This window comes from Puma concolor, chromosome B2, assembly GCF_028749965.1.
Source record: "Puma concolor isolate L17-30 chromosome B2, mPumCon1.1.hap2, whole genome shotgun sequence".
NCBI lineage: Eukaryota > Metazoa > Chordata > Mammalia > Carnivora > Felidae > Puma > Puma concolor.
The window spans coordinates 141,394,452-141,416,710 of NC_141671.1; the positions used below are offsets into that span (position 1 = coordinate 141,394,452).

The 22,259-nt window shown below is 36.5% G+C and overlaps 1 protein-coding gene across 8 annotated transcripts in view; it reads left to right on the top strand.

Annotated features, from left to right (window-relative positions):
* SCAF8 (SR-related CTD associated factor 8) overlaps positions 1-22,259 on the top strand; it is a 204,349-nt gene that overhangs the window by 89,339 nt on the left and 92,751 nt on the right. For 6 of the 8 annotated variants that reach the window (XR_015251666.1, XR_015251665.1, XR_015251667.1 and 3 more), the window contains one exon: positions 825-2,292. Coding sequence is in view for 5 of the 8 variants with exons in the window: in XM_086708208.1 (XP_086564334.1) it covers positions 825-2,278 (1,454 nt within the window). In the remaining 3 variants the exon portion in view is untranslated. Of the gene's footprint in view, positions 1-824; positions 16,300-22,259 lie in introns of those variants that run through there. The other 2 variants (XM_086708209.1, XM_025925232.2) reach the window with 1 other exon arrangement.

Sequence of the window (22,259 nt, forward strand, 5' to 3'; positions counted from 1 at the left end):
AGTTGGCATTCTGTTCAGGATAGTGTAGATTTTGGCACGTTTAAGACCTTTCCCTTCCCTTTTTTTTTGGCCTATTGGGACTGCATCAATGTGTTGTTATCAAAATACAGTTTCACAGAATATGTGTCCTTAGAGAAAGATTAGGACAAGCAGAGATTAGGTATAAATAACTTACTTCTTCCAGTATTTTTCAGCCAGGTCTAAAAGAGAAATATGATACTTCAAAGTAGCCAGTCCTCTTTTATGGCAGCACTGTTAGTATATTAAAATTTGTTTGTGCTTTAGAAAGACTTTTGTTAAAGGTGGAGAATTACTATAATACCTGACATTTTTATTAAACTTTAAATGTTTTGGGGTGCCTGGGTGGCTCAGTTGGTTGAGCGTCTGACTTCTGCTCAGGTCAAGATCTCACTGCTCATGAGTTCGAGCCCCACGTTGGTCTCTGTGCTGACAGTTCAGAGCCTGGAGCCTGCTTCAGGTTCTGTGTCTCCCTTTCTCTCTCTGCCCCTCTCCCACTCATGCTCTCTCTCTCTCTGTCTCTCAAAAATAAACAAACATTAAACAAAAAACAAAACCCACCTTTAAATGTTTTATGTAAAGATCTTAGGTAACACCCCACTTATGTCTTAATATTTAAATTTCACTATGCATAGTAATTTTAGCTTTAAGTTTTGTTTAGTATCTAGTGCATCTTGATTGTTGGGGGATATAAGCAGCTAACTCTAGACTAACTACTGGGAAATTAAAGCATTAGTAACTATAAATATAGTTTCCTTTTACATGAATGATTTTTATGTGTGTTATTTTTCCTTTTTCTGTTTTAGTGATTCCAAATGATATTTCCAGTAGCTCTGCAATTTTAGGAGGACAGCCACCAAATGTGACAAGCAATTCTGGAATTTTGGGAGTCCAAAGACCAAATGTGTCGAGTAATTCTGAAATTATTGGAGTCCGGCCATCTAATGTTTCCAGTAGTGCTGGGATTATTGGACCCCAGCCACCAAATATTCTAAATAACTCTGGAATTTTGGGACTACAGCCACCAACTGTGTCAAGTAGTTCTGGACTTTTGGGAGTGCTACCCCCAAATATTCCTAATAATTCGGGACTAATAGGAGTACAGCCACCAAATGTTCCAAACACTGCTGGACTTTTGGGAACACAGCCACCAGCCGGGCCTCAAAACTTACCCCCTTTAAATCTCCCTGGTCAAAGGATGCCTGCAATGCCAATGTTAGACATTCGTCCGGGACTAATACCACAGACACCTGGACCAAGATTCCCTTTAATACAGCCTGGAATCCCACCCCAGCGGGGAATCCCTCCCCCGTCGGTACTTGATTCAGCTCTTCATCCACCACCCCGTGGTCCGTTTCCTCCAGGAGATATTTTTAGTCAGCCAGAAAGACCTTTTCTGGTTCCTGGAAGACAAAGTGTAGACAATGTTACTAATCCAGAGAAAAGGATACCACTCGGGAATGATAACATTCAACAGGAAGGAGATAGAGATTACCGGTTTCCTCCCATGGAAGCCAGGGAAAGCATTAGTAGACCTCCCCCGGTGGATGTTAGGGATGTGGTTGGACGGCCTATAGATCCAAGAGAAGGTCCTGGAAGGCCTCCGTTAGATGGTAGGGATCATTTTGGAAGACCTCCTGTCGATATTAGAGAGAATCTTGTGAGGCCAGGCATAGATCATCTTGGTCGAAGAGACCACTTTGGCTTTAATCCAGAGAAGCCCTGGGGGCACAGAGATTTTGATGAGAGAGAACATCGGGTTCTGCCTGTCTATGGTGGTCCAAAAGGCTTACATGAAGAAAGAGGTCGATTTCGGTCTGGAAGTTATCGATTTGATCCTAGAAGTGGTCCTTGGAACAGAGGATTTGGACAAGAAGTTCACAGAGATTTTGATGACCGCAGAAGACCCTGGGAGAGGCAAAGGGATAGGGATGACAGAGATTTTGATTTCTGCAGAGAAATTAATGGAAACCGTCTTGGACGAGATAGAATTCAAAACACCTGGGTCCCCCCTCCTCATGCTCGGGTTTTTGATTTTTTTGAAGGGGCCACTTCTCAACGAAAAGGTGATAACGTGCCTCAGGTTAACGGTGAAAATACTGAGAGACATGCCCAACCACCGCCTTTACCAGTACAGAATGATCCTGAACTTTATGAAAAACTGACATCTTCAAGTGAAATAAACAAGGAGAAGAGTGACACAGTTGCTGATATAGAAAGTGAACCAGTGGTAGAAAGCACAGAAACTGAGGGGACATAATCATCACTCAGTAGGTAAAAGATACCTTTTGTAAAGTTGTCATCTCTCTGTAATAGATTAATGGCTGACTGGACCATAGTTGTTCACTTTTGTCTGCCAGAATTAAGTTAATCTGATGTTCATGTTCACCTTTCTCTTAAAATAATTGTACAACTGACTTGTATAGACATTGTTCTTAATATGAACATGGTAGGTAAACATTTTTTTATTTTTCTGATAAAATATAAATGTTGCCCCCAGATTCTTTTAACTTCAAGGAAATGAATAACAGCTTGTCAGAGACTTCCTATGGAAGAAAGAATTTTTTTAGATACTACCATTAGGTTGGATATGGTAATAGATATATTTCAAAATAGCAAGTGGTGGTATATCTTATCCATATCTTTAGGCTGCTGCAGAATTTTAAAGTAATAGACAAAGCTGTGATATTTTATGCAAAGACTGGCTCTAGATATTTGAGGAGCACAATACAGAGATTTTAAAAAGTGATTTTGTAAAATCTACACTATGGTCTCTGTTTCTCCAAAGTAAGTGTTTGTGATTTGTTCCTCATACTGCAGTGAGTAAAAAAGAAAAAAAAAAAAAAAAGAAAAAAAAAGAAAACAACATAAATATTAAAGTACGTTTCAATGTTGGGTGAATTTTGTTTTTAGATGCCAATAAAACTTATTTGTTTGATAACAGTGTTCTAGGAATTGTATTTTTTTAATCTACAAATTCTTAAAACGTTGGATCATTAGCAGCATGTGCTTAGTTGTTGCAGAAGTTTTTTTATTACTCTTGATAACAATGAAGAACTGTGTGGTGGAAAAACATGTACTTTGATATAAAAATCATGCAGTCTCATTAGTATGTATGTAATATCTGTATATATTTATTGTGTAAATCCTATGTAGATTTTTCTGTTTCTCTGTATGTCTGTCTTCATGTACATACAGAGAAAAATAGTTGATAGTTTAGATTATAAAATATTCTTTAAAATCGGATAGAAAATTAGAGAAATTTGGCTAATTGACAATGCTCGTAGTCAAAACTCTTAGCCTTTATGAAGGTAAAATAAGAAATATTGTAAAGAAATGCATTGACAGTTTGGCAATTCTTTTTTAACATAGTTAGGCATGAAGCCAGAGTTAGCATGGAGCCAGAATTCACTTAAATGCTTGCATTGCTTTGTTTCACATTATATTTGCTATTCTGCATAGATACTGCTAGTACTAAAGTACTTATCGGTCACTTGCCTGAGGTGAATTTCTTAATTGCACAGAATATATAGAGGTGTTGATGGATTTAAAAACATTATATTTCAGGAACAAAGTGTCCATCATGTGTTCTGTAGGCTGTGGGTAACACTGTTCAGATTAGCCTCCAAGGTAAACTGAGTAGCAGAAAAATTGGGGATTGGTTTCCTATTTATTTATTTATTTTTGCTTTTAATTTTCATTTATTTGCTATTTGTTTCTCCTTTGGGTTTTACATATATATATATATATATATACACATGTATTAAAAACCATTGGTGTTTTTTTTTTTTTTTTCATTCCTAATGAAGGCTTTTATTTGGTCCTATGAATAGTCCTTTTGTTTCCTATGCATTCCCAGCCACTCATCATTTGCTCTATTTCTCTAAAATTCTTAAGCTACATTTGTCAAGCCTGCCTAAAATAAGGATAGAACACACCAGCCCTGTAAAGTTGGATTTAAATGTAAATTTAAAATGGGATTGGTTTGGCTTACCTCTTGATAATCTAAACAGCTGTAAGAGCTTTAAGGTTGGTTCCTGGCCAAAAATCAAGTCATTTCTTCTTAAAGGTTCTGAACAGAAATAGTACATTATTACTTTTGTTATGTGAAAAAGTGGGTAAACGTGGAAATTTGGTGTTTATTTTTAAGGTAATTCAATATAGTCCAGTAATTTGAGTTGGTTTCAGATCTTTTCCTTAGGGTAACAGGAAAAACTGTGACAGTGGTGCAAAGTATTAACATTCAGGAATGATTAGCCTTGTCCTTAAGGAAATTATATTGACTGGGATTTCAAACTACTTTAGTTGTATTTACCATTATTAAAATTAAGTGATATTCACTTGGATTAAGTAGCAATAAAAAATGTAGACTTTTCAGTGACTTTTGATCCCAAGTTTTTAATCACTGCTGGGCCTTCATGTGTAAACTTGAAAACAAAATATGTAGAAGCATCGCACTGGTTTGAAGATTCTGGTGGTGACAGTTAACCTAATCAGTTGTCAGTAGTGTATCTAGAAACCTATCTTGGGAGTGTGTGACACTCTTAAAATAGTTGAGAAAAATTTATGTCTACTTGTTCTCACTTTGTCCTTATTTTGTAGTATAGTATTTAAGTGAAAGGATATTACTCATCCTTATACTGAATTTCCCAAGTTTATATTTACGTTCACTAGTTTTTTGAATGATGGAGAGAAATTGTCTTTGATTAAGTTTGACATAGAACCTATCGTGTTTTTGATGCGTTTGATCCCAGTGCTGTCACTAGACTACTAGCCAGTAGAAATAGCAAGGAGTGACCTGACCACTTGAGTACAGTTGTTCGAAGTGCTGCAGGCAGTATCTACATGAGCCACCAAATCAATAGTGTCTTGATTTGTGATGTGTTAGAGAACAATATGACTCTCAGTATAATAGACTACAGTTTTAGTAGATGCTTTCTAAATGTTTTTTTTGCCTTTAAACATTTTGTTAATCATTGGCTTCTGTTTATAGCATAAATACATACAGTGCACTTTGATCATTTATATTGCAGTTAGAAACTTGTTTTACAGCACAGCAGTCATCTGCAGCACATTGTAGGTGGAATGCTAAATTTATTTCAGTATGTAGGATGGGAAATGTTTAGCATTGGAAGGTGGAATAGTATAAAATTATTTGTTTAAAACTCTGGAAATGACTTTATATAATATTTAATTGATAGCATTTGCTCATTATTTAAGCTATTACATTCTTACCAGAGTTTCTTTTGTCCTGATAATTTAGTGGTCTCATTAAATGTATTGGCCATTTTCACTCATATAAAAGATTATAGTTTATGGAGCCACACGTTTAAGGTTGTTTTGGGGGTGGGTCGGTTTTATTACACTCAAAAAGAAAAACTTACCTCTTTCAGTTTGAAAAAGTATTTTTTTTATAAACACCATTGTTCATCAGATCTAAGGTGCCATTCATTGTAAGAAGCATCATTCAGGAATAAAAACTGTTTCCAGCATGACATGCCAGGGATTACAAGACCCATCCTATTTCGGAAATGTCAAATCTAATGGTGTCTTAGAATCAAAGAAATGCGGTATTCATTATGAACTTTATATAGATATATATATAATCCCTTATTCATTGAATGATTTAAAGAACATTTTGATGTTTTTTTGTCATTGTATATATTTCAAATGGGCACAACTTTAAAGAAAAAGTAAATTTTAATATCCAATTAAAAATAATTTTGTTATACCTTATGTGCCTTTATTATTACTTTATGGGGTGCTATATTAATAAAATGTTTTAAGGGCTTTTAACTTTCAGAGAAAGGAAACATTAAAATTTTTCTCTTTAAATGTTTTACATAATGTAGAAGAGGAGAAGCAAGTATCTTTATATTCATTTTTAAGATAGGCAAAATTAAAAACTAAATATTTGTAAATATAATAAATACTGCAGTGTGGCAGAGAATTATAAATGTTTCCTTAATTGAGGATGCTGTGGTTTTATATAAAACATCTTTTAATCTATAACTTAATTTTTTTAAGCACTAAAATTTTAATTTTCCACTTCAAAAGAAATAAAGGTTACTACTTTTTAATGGGAGATTTAAATACAAGACACCTTGGTTTAGCAAAACTTTCTGGAATTAGAATTCAAAATTAATGGCCCAGATTGTTTTCTTTAGGGGGGTGTATACTTTAAATAGGGATGTACATATTGAAAACAATTTGAAATACTCTGTGGTTCTCAGACAAGAAATATACAACAGAATCACCTGTGGAAATAGGAGGTGGGGGGATGTCACCACAGACTTACAAATACAGAATCCCCTAGGAAGATACATATTTTTATACACACACACACACACACACACACACACTCTTCCCTGGGTGTATATGTATGCTTTTTAGAACCCCACAAACTACCACTTCAAATAGATTAAAACATGTAAATACTTAATATGCCATGCACTTGAGATTCTTCAAAAAAATTTTTAAGTAAAATACTTCGGTAATACAAAAATTATTTTTAATGTTTCAATAAAGTATATACTTGTGGCAGTTGGCATTGGAGTATGAATAAAAAATAGAGAAGTCATCACAGTTCTAAACTCATTAAAGCATTAATAATTAATCAGAAAGATGAATTTAGGGAAGAAAGGCATGGAAGGAAACATCTTGACATGGTTTTATAGGAAGTATTTTTGACTCAATTGAGACTTAGTTATAGGATACCTCAAAGAAAAATTTACTTATGGAAAGAAAAATTTGATTATGGAAAGGGACCCTTTGGGACAAGATTGTGAGTGTCAAATTTATCAAGGACTAGTAATATTTCTAGTAGGACTACTTAGATGTGGTTGCATGTCAGAAACTAACACAGATCGGTGGTTTATTTTGCATGAGCTTTGCTGAGACATTTTTCTTCCCCTCTACTTAATTCTCTCCTGTTTTGGGGTTCTCTTTTCATTCTATATGTACACTTAGAATTACTCTGCCCTGTTCTAATCATGCTATAGAACAAATAATCTAAGTAACTTGTAAACTATAATAGTAGATCAAGGGGTAGAATTGTGCTAATGGACTAAGTTTACATCATAGAAGTGGTAGGTGCATCGGATAGTAGGATTGTAGCAGGATTCTCACACAGAAAGTCATGACACCAAGGCTTTTCTTTCCAGGAAGCAACTTTATTCATGCCAGCATGGCTCAGTGGTGTTTGTACCCTAAGAACTGAGCCCCGAACGCCTGTGGCATAGTCTTTTATGCATTTTTGACTTCTTTGTTTTCCATATATGGTAACACACAAACATGCAGTCTGATTAAGTGGTCTCAGGTTACAAGGTCGTGAGCGAGGTTATGTTCCTGTGTAGCCAGGTTGCCTTGAGGGTTTTTGTTTTTTGGGTTTTGTTTTTTCATTTTTTAGGGAGGGGACCCTACCACAGGATGACCTATAGTGAAGGAAGTGGAGGAGGGAGCTCTTATGCACAGAGCTCACTAGATGGTAGAGAGTAAACTTAGAACTTGTGACTTTGAGCCCTGAATTAATGAGAAGTAGAGGAGTTTAATGAGCGCGTTACTCTGGCATAGCAGTGGCAGATATGTTGCACTTGGTTGACCTGTGTTGTTTGGCCCTCTCCACACTCCATGGGAGCTATCACTATTTTGTCCTACTTTTCTGCCTTTCTCAGAATTCTCCAATCCTTCTCGGGGCACCTGGGTGGCTTAGTTGGTTAAGTGTCTGACTTCTGCTCAGGTCATGACCTTGCAGTTCATAAGTTTGAGCCCTGCGTCGGGCTCTGTGCTTGACAGTTCAGAGCCTGCTTCGGATTCTGTGTCTCCCCCTCTCTCCCTCTGTCTCCCTCTCTCTCAAAAATAAATAAGCATTAAAAAAAAATGTAAAAAGCATCATCATAGCACTCCAGCCTCCTTTTTGACCCTTTATTCCAAGCAAGGACTATCAGTTGGATATAATTGTATTGAAAGCAGTTTGCTGCCCCTTGGCTTAGCGGTTTCTAGGGTCATTTCTAGTGTTTAAACACCTTGAGTATATGAAATAAATTTTCTCCTCTGTAAAAGACCACTTGAGGAAACCAGAGGAACAAAAGGAAAGACTAACAACATTGGAACTTTTTAAGAGACCACAGATTTCCATGCCATTAGGTTTTCAAAACTATTTTTAACATTTGCTAGATATATACATCTTTTAGACAAGTTACTGTATCTCCAAGCATCATTTCTTAATAACTAATCTGCACGGTTACATTTTTAAAATGGTCATTGGTGATGTTAGCTAGTACTTAACAGACGTGTACTATGTGACAAGAACTGGGATAATTTTATTACCTGTATAAGACTCATGACAATCTTGTATTTTAATATCTATTTTGCTAACAAGCCTGTCACAGATTTGTTTCCCAGGGTCACACAACTTGTAAATATTTGAGGAAAGATTGAAACCCAGGTCTATCATTTTGAAAAGTTAGTGTGTAGCACCTGCTAAGGTCCGAGACATACATGGCAGAGGCTCACCAAGTGTTAGCTCCTCTTCTCTTTAAAAGGCAAAAAAAAAAACAAAAAAAAACCCAAAAAAAAAAAACACAATAAAAAGATAAAAGGCAAATAAATTTGTGCAGGCAGACATAAACTTGAACAGCCAGTCTTCTCCTTATAGGATAAGGCTTCATTTAAACACTAAACTGAATTTGTATTTTCCTTATTACAAGTACCTGTGGGACTCTCTCCTTTTCCTATAGCTAAATAATCACTCCAGCTGCATTTTCTTAGATTCTGTTTTCAGGGTTTGGGTTTTTCTTAAGGTTATGCTATGATATAATATGGTTAACTTTGTTAAGATGGTATTTTGAGGTTTTTGTTTTTGTTTTTTTTTAATGTTTTATTTATTTTTGAGAGAGACCGAGACAGAGCACGAGAAGGGGAGAGGCAGAGAGAGGGGGAGACACAGAATCCGAAGCAGGCTCCAGGCTCCGAGCCATCAGCCCAGAGCCCGACGCGGGGCTCGAACTCATGAACCACAAGTTCATGACCTGAGCCAAAGTCAGATGCTTAACCGATTGAGCCACCCAGGTGCCCCAATAACATGCTATTTTGGAGGCAAGTTTGTATTGCACTGATATTAAGTAAGATTTTTTTTTTTACTGCAACTTTCCCACAAATAAAATATCAAAACTTATTTATCTTTTAAAATGTTTAAATATATGTAAAGCGGAGCCAATGGTTGCTTGCAAGTTTATATTTTAGATTGTGGCTGTAGGTGCTCCTGTCAAAATTCGGCATTTATACACTCTATGTATTGACAAAACTTAGTAATCCGCTTTCTTGTGTATAAAGCTCCTATATTAAGAATATTCCATGGCTTGAATTAAGTGAAATATGTCAGGTTGTCTTTACACATAGTAAGCATTCAGTATTGGTCTTTATTCACCACTTGAAATCAGGCAGTTTTAGAGCCCAGCTCTGTTGTCTTTGATAGCAGCGGATAATTTGCAGTCATTTTACTTTTCTCAAATATATAATCTGATTCTAGGTTTTCTTTCTCTTCAAGTCTTCTGTTCAAATCACGAAACTTAGATTCATTTAAATTTTAATTCATAGCATGTCCTGGTGCTGGCCTTTGATAACCTTTTCCCAAGTCTTTGGACAGATGACTTTAAACATTGTGGCCATATTACTGGCTAATTTGCATGTCAGGGGAACATGCTTATTATATTTGTGAGATTTCTATTTCTACTAATCTTGTCAAAGGTAATTATTATTTTACTTATGATTATTACATGAAATAAAAAGTTCTGCATTTGAACAATGAGTTTTTAGTAACAGGAGTCTTGTGTTTATTACTGAACTTGGGTCAGTTTGCATATTAATAAGAATGTTAGTAAATCAGAAGACTTGTGATGAGTAAAATTAACCTTTGAAAGTATAAAGGATAAAACTGTTTCAGAATTGATCTTTCTGTGATGACTGAAATTAGTTTGGACGTTTTAAATAGGAGAGGGTAGCATTTACCATCTCCACAAGTTCTGAAAAGCATCACATCTTATATAGTGTGGTCATACCCAGGATAAGGATTTAGAGATTGCTAAGTAGTTAAACTATCAGGGCTTACGTTAGGACATTTTTAAAAATTTGCTTAATAATATTTTAACTATAGCCCTTTGTTTTTATCATACTACTTTATGAATTGTTAGCCAAATGACCACAAGTTAAAATGCATTCTCACTGCAGGGCTTGGGAGAAGGGCTTGGGTACGGAGAGGCTTAACATTTTTGACCTCTGTGTTGTGAACATTGTACATAATTTATCTTCAGAAATACACTGTTTGGTAGGATTGTTACCTCTTTTTTACAAATGAAGAAGCAAATTCAAGTTCAGGGTTAAACGGATTTAATTTGCACAGGTGTTTGATGCCAGGTTTTGCTGACTCTGAAGCTATGCTTTACTTTACAAGATGCTGTTTTGGAAAGGTAGATTTTAATTCATGATCTGTGTAATTAGTTTCCTGCTATAACAACATTGCCAAACATCGGGGGTCTTAGAACAACAGAAACTTAGTCCCTCACAGTTCCAGAGGTGAGAAGTCTGAAATCAAGGTGCTGGCAGAGCCATGTCTCTCTCTGAAGGCTCTGGAGGAGAATCCTTCCTTTCCGCTTCTTAACTTCTGGCAGTTCTAAGCAGTCCTTGGTGTTCTTGACTTGGAGATGCACTTCAGTCTCTGCCTCTGTTGTCAGATGATGGGCCGTCTTCCATCTCGTGTCTTCACATCATCTCCGTGTGTGTGTGTGTGTGTGTGTGTCTAAATTCTCCTCTTATAAGGACATCAGTTCTATTGGATTAGGAGCCCACCCTACCCCAGTATGGCCTCATCTTAGCTAATTACATCTACAGTGACCCTATTTCCAAATAAGGTCACATTCTGAGATACTGGGAGTTAGGACTTCAACATATATTTTTGGAGGACACAAGTCATAACAGCCTAGGACTGAATTCTGTAACTATTTAAGATCTAAGTAAACAGACCTTGAAAAATTTAAAACACACACAGTGGGAAAGGTAGTCACATTTTAGAGTGACAAAACACATCTTTATTGAATTCTATTTTTAAGTTACTTTGGGTATTACAACAGTCAAATCTCTTGCAATACAAGAATTGCAAGCCGTTAAAACGCAGTAGCACTGCCTAGCTTTTTAGATGAATTTGTAATGCCCATAGTATAAAAGTTAATTTCTTTAGTAATAATTGAATTAAAAGAATTTGGAAAGAAAATGCTGTACTATTAGTATTATATAGCAAAGAATCTTTAGTGCAAATTACTCTTGCATTAAAAAAATTGACTTTAAAAAGTGGAGGTTTTTTAAAAACTTTATTAAATATAGCTACCCTGAAAATTGCTGTGTCTTTCCGTTTCACTTCTGTTTGTTTTAGTTTAGCATTTTCTTTTTTGTCTACTCATTAAAAATTTACCTTAAGTGATAGGACTATCACTTTGCCATTTCAGTGGTTTATTAGAAATTAGTTTTATTATTTGCCAAATAAATAACCAATTTATTTGCTATTTTTATTTAGTGTTACAACCTTAATACATTTCTCTATTTCTTTTGGTAGAATTAGCACAATTTGTATTTGATCAAGTAAAAAGAACTTTGTATCAACTGAAATCAAAGTTACATGAATATATAGGTCTTTACTAAATAGGTGTCTTAACAAAGGCCCCTGTGACTTCATAGAAATTTGGACAGTTCTTGTTTTTGTTTGAAGAACACCAAAGTACTTAAAACACTGCCTGGCATGTCATATTACGTAGGTGTTCACTATTGTAATTGTGGATAATGGCCAGTAGAGACTTCGGGACATGCAAAGTAAAGTAGTGTTGTATTGGCTGCAAATAATTAAGGGATTATTTGTACAGATTTGAATATTCAAAATGAGGAAAGAGAGGATAGGGGAGTTTTGTGTGGTTCTTGGAGCTTTATAGGTCTTTTGAGACTTTTTTTTTTTAACCTCCAAAGCTTCAACTCCTCGAGTTTATTTGTCTGGTGCTTTAGGCTAGTGGCAAGCATCCTGTTGGCCCAAGTGGCTTGCCTGTCATGAAGAGGTGGCTGTGGTCTTATAACAGGAAGAACAGTTAAAAAGCTTCCTTCCTGGGGCACCTGGGTGGCTCAGTTGGTTGAGTGTCTGACTCTTGATTTTGGCTCACGTCATGATCCCAGAGTCATGGGATCGAGCCCTGTATCAGCCTCTACACTGAACACGGAGCCTGCTTGGGATTCTACCCCCCCCCCCCCACCCCCGCCCCGTCCCTCTCCCCAGTTCGTGCTCTCTCTCTAAAATAAAATTTTTAAAAAGTTTTCCTTCCTTTTGTTAATTGCTTAAATGTGTCCAGATAGTAGTAATTCAGTGGTTAAAAATAGAGCATTCCTCATTTTTTTATTCAATAAAGCAGGAATTTGAGTTTTAAGAGTATACATTTTTCATGAGACTTGAGAAAGGCTAATTAGAAATGAAGAAACGATTTACACTCCTATGAATATATTCATGCTAAAAATATTGTTAATCACTGAAATAAACTAAATACTTCCTTAAATTGTGTCTGACTCAGTCCATTGAATGGGAAACCACAGTTAGAAAAATGATTTTCCAGATCTCCTTATTTGATACTAAGAGTTTGAAAAACATTTAATCCCAAAATAAGTGTCAAATAAAATTTGAGATCCAAGAGATTATCTGTTGGAGGAGAGGAGTAAAGTTACTTAACTACTGCCAATTCTGAAATCTGTAGTCACTCATAGTAGCCAGGTTAAGAAGATACATAGGATTCTTGACTCCATTAGCAATCACAAAATGCAACAGTAACTAGTTATCTGTACTTTCAAATGTGAAGCAGTAATTTTTAAATCATAGCTTTACAAAAATAACAGCTAGACTCTTTCGGGGATAATGTAAAATTTAATTGTTACCTTGATACAGAAAGCTAATTTTGGAATGGGGCAATCCCTTAACATGTTAAAGCTCTTACCTTTCTTTGCCACCTTGGTCATTTTAAGTTTATTTGTTGGACTAAAGATACAGCTGTAGCTTTAGTCTTTATGTGGAAGAGTCGAAATACGTAGTATACCTGCTGCCAAATTCACAATTCAAAGCCTTTATTTTGTTTTAAGCTGTGTATTTCAAGTTTTCTCTGTAATACAACTTCTATATTCTGGGCATGTAGAAATCAGTAGTTCACATTTTAATCAGTGGCAGACTAAGGTTGATTTCTAAATTACTATTGGTTTTCAAAGGGTGAAAAAATGGCTTCCCTCACTGCAAAAACAATTGTATTTAACCAATAGTAAAGCTAGGGAATGTGGAAATACTCATGGATGAAGAGAAAATTTTGATGGGAGGGTTCACCTGAGAAACTATAGGGATAAAGGCACTAGCCTTTAGATCTCCTTAGCCTCTAGCTATCTAAGGGTTATAGACAAGGGTATGGCCCTGATTCTTTCTAAGCCACTAAACATCAGATGGAAAGGATTTTAAGAGTATGGAAATGGTGTGACCAGGTCTTGAAAACAATGGTGATATCTAGGTTCAGAGAATTAAAGGAGGCTGACACTTTGTGATTAGTCATTAAGTCCTTTGAGGTGTAATTGTCTCAGTTTTTCCAAAGGAATACTTGCTAATTTTCCCTTTGTTCTTAGCAATTTGGACAGCTCTCCACTCTTTTTTTGTAGCTGTAAGTGTCTTTTTGGCTGATGGGAAAAGAAAGTGATTACAGAGCAAGGCCTTTTGTTGGGTTTGGCCTTTAATGTTGTGTTTGTCCTCAAATTATCTACTCAGGCACACCTTACATAGAGCACTTATTCTGACAGGAAGTAGGTAAGCCAGGTTGATTTTTCTTGGTAAATATTTTTGCTGTTGTTCAGTGAGTAGTCTGACTTTACTTTTGTTTCTGTCTTGACTGTTTATCTTTTTAATTTAACATTTCAAATAGTTTCTGATCAAATACAACTCATAGTTGGAAATATGTGTGTGCACACTCATATACACATGCATATATCAGATACCTTCTCCTCAAAGAATCTTCAGCAAACGTAAATTTTCTTTTGATCTTTTTGTAATGGCACTTGACTGTTCTCTCAGGAATCAGACAACTTAAAATCAGTGTCTTGTCTTTCTCAGATTTGAGTCTCACATCTGCTTACCAAACTTGTACTGCTTTAGGAATTAGATCTTTAAATTCTTATTGTCTTACCCGGGCCAGCTCAGTCTTCTTTAAGTGCTCCAATAACCAGAAATTAATACTAAATGGGTACTCAGTACTAAATATATTCTCAGAGAATGAAGGTGAGCAAGAGCCACCTTTATATATAGCCTTTAAAGCAGTAATATTGGGGCACCTGGCTGGCTCAGTCAGAAGAGCACGTGACTCTTGATTTCAGGGTCATGAGTTCAGGCCCCATGTTGAGTATAGAGATTACTTAAATACAATTTTAAAGACATAGAGCAGTAATATTTCTGACAGCTGGCTAAAGTACTAGCTTTAAATCATTTTTTAGTTACTCATCTTCTAATTGATGATAGCCTAATAATACTCATTTACTATCCGGTGCTCTTAATGCCATCAGTACTATGGGTCACTTTGTGGATTTGCTTCAGCTTTTTTCTTGGACCAGCTGAGTCCAAAGCTGCCAAAAGTCAGCTGAGGCTGAACAGGACTTGAGAGAGGAGCCAGAGGGGTGCGGCGCTGAGAGTGACTGCGACAGGGGTGGGGGAGTGGCCCTTTCAGCCTTTGACCAGATGCTTTCTGTTCAAGCTCAGAGCCCTTTTCTTTTTCTCTTTTCTCTTTTCCTGTATGGACATATTCTTGGATGTCCTACTTGATGAACCACTATTCTAAACTCCTTTTTATCAAACTGATAAATTCAAAGCAGAGCACTTCATTGTATTGAGCCGGTGTACCTAGGATTGATTCATAGGAATAAAGATGGCATGTTTGGCTCATCATGTATCACAAGTACATATTTGAAATGCCAAGCAGTAGACCTCTTGGGATGATGATTAAAAAACAAAAAACCCAGACATTTCTCTGGTTTTGGAATTTAGCCCAGGAAAGAAAACCCCTCGGGTGCTCCTGCTCAGACAGCCAGATACACGCCCTTGAGCCCTCTAGTAAATGAGCACTCATGGCCTATTCATGGCATTCCCAATGCCTTTGTGCCACCGTAATTATTCATACACCCTTATGCTTGCTAAGCATAACGTAATCTGGAATTTACTTCTGTAACAGAACCTCTGAAGCCTAGCTAGCACTCTTGCTTCTGGCTTTCCCATATCTTTCTGATCTTACAGCTTTCGTCTACAATTTAAAAAAATCTTTGAAGCCATAGGTGAGGGACTCACGTTATTTTTAACTGTAACTTGCACAGTAGAAAGAACCCGGAGCCTGAGGAAAGTTAACATTGTAATTGATGAGTAATGGAATTTGTTATCTTTTTATGCTACAGCATTTGGGTTTGTTTGTTTTTTATCTAGAGCCAGAGTAAAAAATATAGAAGGCGTACCAACATTTCCTTCCCCCCGATGGATAGACACATAAACTTTTACTCCCACAACTATGATATGACAGATACCATTAAGCTCCTTCCTACCGACAGACTCCTTCCTGCTGAGTCCCAGATTTTCCACATTGCTGCTCCAACCGTCGCTGCGAGTCCGTTGTTAGCTTTAGATCTGAAACTTCTTCCTGGTCCTGAAGGAAGTTACCAAAAGTTAAGGGGTTAATTGTATGCCTTTTTAAAGCAGTTATTCTGGTGTCATCCTCTCAAGGTCCAGGGTACAGGTTTTTGCTTCTTAAGGTGACATTACATGATGTTACTTGACATTAACACTGTAACGATAATATCCTGTCTTTGCCTTCACTGGCCTTGAGATGCAGTCTAATCTTGCATAAGTTAGTTAATTAAGTGTTTTGTTCTGAATTCTTCCAAGTATTTTTCAAACAAAGCTAGGAATATAAAGTTACTTACTAACTTTTTAACTTTATTAACTTTTAATTTCATGGGTGTCCTAATGCCCTGGTTATATTTTGGCCTTATTTTAGCTTATTTTTACCTTATTTTAGGGCAAAGAATCCTTAATGAATATGTTACATGGAATAATTACATCTTTTGCCATTTGTTTTAGGTTGGCTTTAACCTTGTCAGTAAAATGGCTTCCAGTTACTGGAAACATGCTAAGGCATGACTTTTGAACCCAGTTAATTTTTGTTTCAGATATTAAAATAAATTTTTATTTTTTTTAAAAAGTTAAGGGGACAATTATTTTTATTGAATTAGATTAGAGGAGGAGGTTTGAGAAGGAAACAGAATTGAAAAGAACCCAGAGAATGGAATTAGGATTAATATATTTGCATTATTTCCCAGAGAAATAATGTAAAACGAGTGAGAGGCCAATGCTAAGATTATTTAAGAAAAGAGCAGGAATTGTTTAGCACCTAAATAACCTAGATTTCTTTTTGAAATTAAAAGGTGAAGTGTAACATTAAGCTTTCATGATTATATAGTCCAAGTTGTTAGTATAAAATATTTTAAGATTATGGGTGATCGTGGAAATCAATGCATATGGCCTTACTGACTTTGATGTTGAGCACCCTCAGAAATTGGATCCATTTTGTTTATATCAAGAAAAATAAAAGTTTCAGAAGTTTGTCCACTTTGGAACTTGACTGAACTCTGTACTTTGAATTGATTGACATGTCTAGTAAAATCTGATTTGTCTAATGTTGGCTTTGAAGTAATTTGATTTTTAATGTGTAACCATACATAGACTTTTCTATGAGTAGCTTAAGACTTGAGCCAGATAATTGAAATCCTTAGATTTGCTAAACTATAATTGAATTATATTATGTCTAGACTGTCCTTTAACTATACTTATATTCCCTTTCTTAATTCTTATGCTTTTTTGCATGTTTCCAAAGCACATGCAATTTCTGTTCCTTTTGGGAGGAATGGAGACATAACCTAACAACCTTAGACATAACCCTGATTGCTGTATGAACATGTTTACCTTAGGTAAATTCTTTTGCTTGGTTGTAATCCTAGGTATCATTTTGTAGTTAGGTTTTGGATAAAGTGCATGGGATTTTCCTAATATGCCCACTATCAGAGATCATCACATCACAGGCCTTAAGTGTACAGATCAAATTGCAATCAGAGATACACACTTGAATGATGTTCACAGTGGTCTTTAAAATATGGAATTTCAGCTTAATTTTTCGTCCTTTGATCAGTCTATACAGCAGACCTGAAAGTGAATCCAACTTGAATTTTCTTTCTTTAGAAGAGAATGGAGGGGCGCCTGGGTGGCGCAGTCGGTTAAGCGTCCGACTTCAGCCAGGTCACGATCTCGCAGTCCGTGAGTTCGAGCCCCGCGTCAGGCTCTGGGCTGATGGCTCAGAGCCTGGAGCCTGTTTCCGATTCTGTGTCTCCCTCTCTCTCTGCCCCTCCCCCGTTCATGCTCTGTCTCTCTCTGTCCCAAAAATAAATAAACGTTGAAAAAAAAAATTTAAAAAAAAAAAAAAAAAAAAGAGAATGGATAACATATCCAAAGCACTTACTCAGTATTAATATTAACTTCAGATGGTTGCAAAGCCTAAAGGAATTCTGTTTAGCTAGTGAAGCTAATCAGAGTGAGATTATAACCAATACTGGTTTCTCTCTAGTGGTTGCTCTCATACTCTTGAACATGTTCTTGTTTTGCGGTTTAGTTAGTGCGGATGAGAGTTGTTGCCTATTATATCTGGGACTTTTATTTTAACATATTTTGGTGTGAGATGTGTTTGGTTCTTGAGGAAGATAACTGCTTAATGCAAATCCAGTTCCATTAGCTACACATGAAGGTGCTTCAGTAAATTTATGGATCCAGGAAAAAGAAAAAAGTTTCTGGGGCAAGTTTCCTTGTTTTTTAAAGGATGTTTTTAAGAAGATTTTTAAATGAGACACATTTCTTTGCAGATCACTTTTCTTGGTAATTTTGACAAATATTGCACATGAGGTCTCTTTTCCTTTGTATGAGGGCAACTGCTTAAACAAGTAACCTTTTGATATTTTCAGGAAATTATAAATATAAATATGTTATTAAAACATAAATCAGATTTTCAAGTTGTAAAGACTCTATTTGGAGGATAAAATATCTAAAATGGCTAGTTAAAATGTCTTCTGAACTAGTCACTTTAAAAAAAATTTTTTTAATGTTTATGTATTTTTGAGAGAGACAGACAGACAGAGCATGAGCAGGGGAAGGGCAGAGAGAGAGGGAGATACAGAATCTGAAGCAGGCTCTAGGCTCCAAGCTGTCAGCACGGAGCCCGATGCAGGGCTCGAACCACAAGCCATTAGTTCATGACCTGAGCCGAAGTTGGATGCTTAAGTGACTGAGCCACCCAGGTGCCCCTGAACTAGTCACTTTTGATAGTGTAGAGCAGTGAAGCTTTTGGGGCCCAGGTATTAATTTTTTCTCTACACTGAGCATAAATGTAATGTGGACTAATACCCAGCAGCATATGAAAGTTAATATGACAGTTTTTCAAATGTGATGACTAATTTAAAATACTAGGTTATTTTACTTTCGTGTCTTAAAGAAAAGTGTTGATTGTAATGGGTAGGATTTGGTACAAATAAAATACAGAAACTTTCCTATTGAAGACTTTACAAAATTATGGTAAAATCACATATTCAGGGGGCACCTGGCTGGCTCAGTAGGTAGAACATGCGACTCTTGATCTTGGGGTTGTGGGTTTGAGCCCCACGTTGGGTGATTACTTAAAAATAAAATCTTTTTTAGAAATTGCATATTTGGCAGAAAAAAGATCATTTTTTACCTGTAAATTTTTGTTCTGGCCAAAAAGAAGATGGTTCTTTTAAGAGAATGCTTTTTACGGTTATTCATTTCCTTAAATTGTTAAGATATTTTATTAAAGATCCTTCAGTGTAATCCTCAAGCTCAGGTTCCTTTTGTGTACTATTTTCTGGAGAGCTCATAAAGGGAAGTCACACTACTTTTGAAGCCTGAGAGAATAGAAAGTATTTCTTAGACAGATTGCTTTCCCTAGTTACATGCCTCTACCATTCTCTGCAGAATGATTCCAAAACTTTTCCACTCAACACAAAACATGCTTATTTCCCCGTAACGGAGGACCTTCCTCTTTTCTAGTGGTACAGCTGATGGATGGGAACCACTTGTTTCACCCAGTATCTCTAAGCTTACTTAAAATTATCTGATCTCTGCCACTGGACCATTTGTTCTCAACCAGGAAGATTTTGCCGCTCTCTTTTCCCCAGGTGACATTTAGCAATGTCTGGAGACATTTTTGGTTGTCATATTTGGGATAAGGTTGGGAATGCTATTGGTGTCCAGTGAGTATTAGGAGCAAGGATGCTGTTAAATATCCTGCAATGCATAGAACACCCCCTATGACAAAGAATACTCTCTCCAAATGCAAAAGTGCTGGGGTTAAGAAACCTTACTGTAGTCTTAGGAGCACGTGTCACTCCTTGCCTCCCTCCTGTATTTTTAACTTTTCCCTCTTCACTTGCCCCAAGTTTTCCTATTAATGTGCTTAAGTCTCTCACACAAAGTAAGTGTGCCCTTGACCTTTGCTTCTTTTCTGGTTTCTGGCCTCCATATTTCTTTACAGGAAAATCTTTGGAAAGGGTGTTTCATTTGTTTCCATTTCTTGTTCCTTCTCCTCCTCCGTGCACTGCAGTCTGCTTTTGACCTCACCAATCCACTGAAATTGTTCTTTCTAAACTCATCACGGCCATGCTGGACTCCATGATCTGTTTACCTTTCCGTGGTGTCCTTATCTGGTCTCTACCATAAACATTGTGTTTCATCGATTTGGTATAATTTGCAGCTCCTCCAGAGTGTTTGACTGCTTGTCTTGAAGTTTCTTATGCCTGCAGTGGGATCCTCCCCTTCTCTACTGTGCAGACTCCTGTTTGTCTTCAGGACTGAGGGCAAGAGTGGCATCTTTAGCCTTTTCTCCTTTCCCCTGGAAAAGTAGCCATTCATGCTGCATACCTTTATTATTAGAACTTTGTGGTTATGGTGCAATTGTTGACATGTCTGCTCTTCAGAGGCTGAGATCAGATCTTATTTGTGCTCCTGGTGAAGTGTCTGAATCAATACACATTTAGTAAAAATTTCTTGAAAGAATTTATAATTTGGGGTGCCTGGGTGGCTCGGTCGGTTAAACGTCTGACTTCGGGTCAGGTCATGATCTCACGATTTGTAGGTTCAAGCCCCATGTCGGGCTCTGTGCTGACAGCTCAGAGCTTGGAGCCTGCTTCAGAATCTGTGTCTCTCTCCCTTGCTCGCACTCTGTCTCTCTCAAAAATAAATAAACATTAAAAATTTTTTTAAAGAATTTTTAATGTTTTGAAAGAATAATTATTAAAAGAAATTAGAAGAGCCAAAAAAAAAAAATCAGAGATCTGGAAAAATTTGTTCTTAGCAGCATAAAGCCTTTAGACTACAAACAAGTTCACACTTGGAAGCTTGTTAGAAACTCAGAGTCTCAGGCTCCATCTCAGATGTACTGAATCAGGATCTGCATTTCTTTTTTTTTTTTTTTTTTTAATTTAGAGTATGAGTCGGGGAGAGGGACAGAGGGAGAAAGAATCTTAAGCAGGTTTTACGCTCAACGTGGCACCTGATGCAGGGCTCAGTCCCACGACCCACAGCTCATGACCTGAGCCATAATCAAGAGTCAACACTCAACCATCTGAGCCACCCAGGCACCCTAGGATCTGCATTTTTAAAAGCTCCTCTGGTGATTTGTAGGAATGATAAAATTTGAGAAACAGGGCTCTAGTTCATTTCTCTTTCCCCTAACAAATGTGGGTTTTCAATATGTTCAGTTGGAATACACGCAATATTTTTGATGTTTGTGAAGATTAGAATATGTACTTTCATAATTATATTTCTCATAAAACAGCAGTTAGCAGAAGCCCTGCGGGATACTTATTTCTGACAAGGAAGGGAGATCATTTTTTAACTAGAAGTGCTTCTTCTTGGTCGATGTAAGTTTTGACACCACCTCTGATAATGTTTGTAACAAGAGCTTTAAGTGTATTTCTCATTCTGTCTGAAAATGGAATTTCGTTAAATCTCGTTATAGGCACTGTGAAGTTGGATTAAGGAGATAAATGCATAGACTTCTTTTAGTCCTTTCTGATTTGGAGGCAGAGGTCCCACTTTACCAGGAGATACTGGCATTGTGCCCATATGGAGTGGATATAATTTAATAAAATATTTGAAAGGTTTAAAAGTCATTGAAAAATGAGGTGTAGAAATTGGAAACTGTCAAGGCTTTGTTATTGAAAAGTTACTATAGAAGTATAACCCAGCTGTGCTTTTAAGATGAGCATATAATGGTGAGTGCTGTTATATGGCACAGCTTTTGTGTATTAAATATGTAGGGTTTTAACTGTACTATTAAAATTTCTATAACATAATTTCCAAAGATACAAGAAATCTGATTTTTTTGGTTAATGGGTGTGAAAAAAAATGACAGCTCAAAGTTAAATGTTTTGATCAGACATTTAAAGTTCCAAGTCTCTTGTCAAATTCTTTGAAACAGTTTAAAGAAGTGTATTTATTTATTTACATTTTTTATTTTTTAAGTAATCTCTGTGCCCAACATAGGGCTTAAATTCGCAGCCCCGAGATCGAGAGTCTCAGGCCTTTACGAACAGAACCAGCCGGGTGCCCCAAAGAAGTTTAAATATTTTAAATGCTAAAACTCTAAATATAAATGCTCGAGGGGTGAAAGTTGGAGAGAGCGTGTTACCACATGGGTTTATCATCGGAATAATGGAGAAACAAATTCACAGAAAATTCAGCAAATACTTACTGAAGAAAGTGTATATTTAGTACTTTGATAGATAAAATCGGTGGTGGTAGTAGGTGATGGGAAAGATAGCAGGGGACAGACAGAACACAGCCCTTGCCTTCGAGGAGCTTGCCTTCCAAATGGGAGACCTCCAGTAAACTGTAGTCTGGTATAATGTGCTAAGCGCTGGAACAGAAGGATATACAGGATGCAGTGGACACTAGTTGTTAGATTGTGGTTACAAGTTGCATTTGTATTTCAGCAAATGAACTCCCTAAGTCTCAATATCCTTATCTATAAAACAATGGTAAATATATCTTTCTGGAAGGCTTGTTTTGAGCATTAAATGCAAATACACGTCCA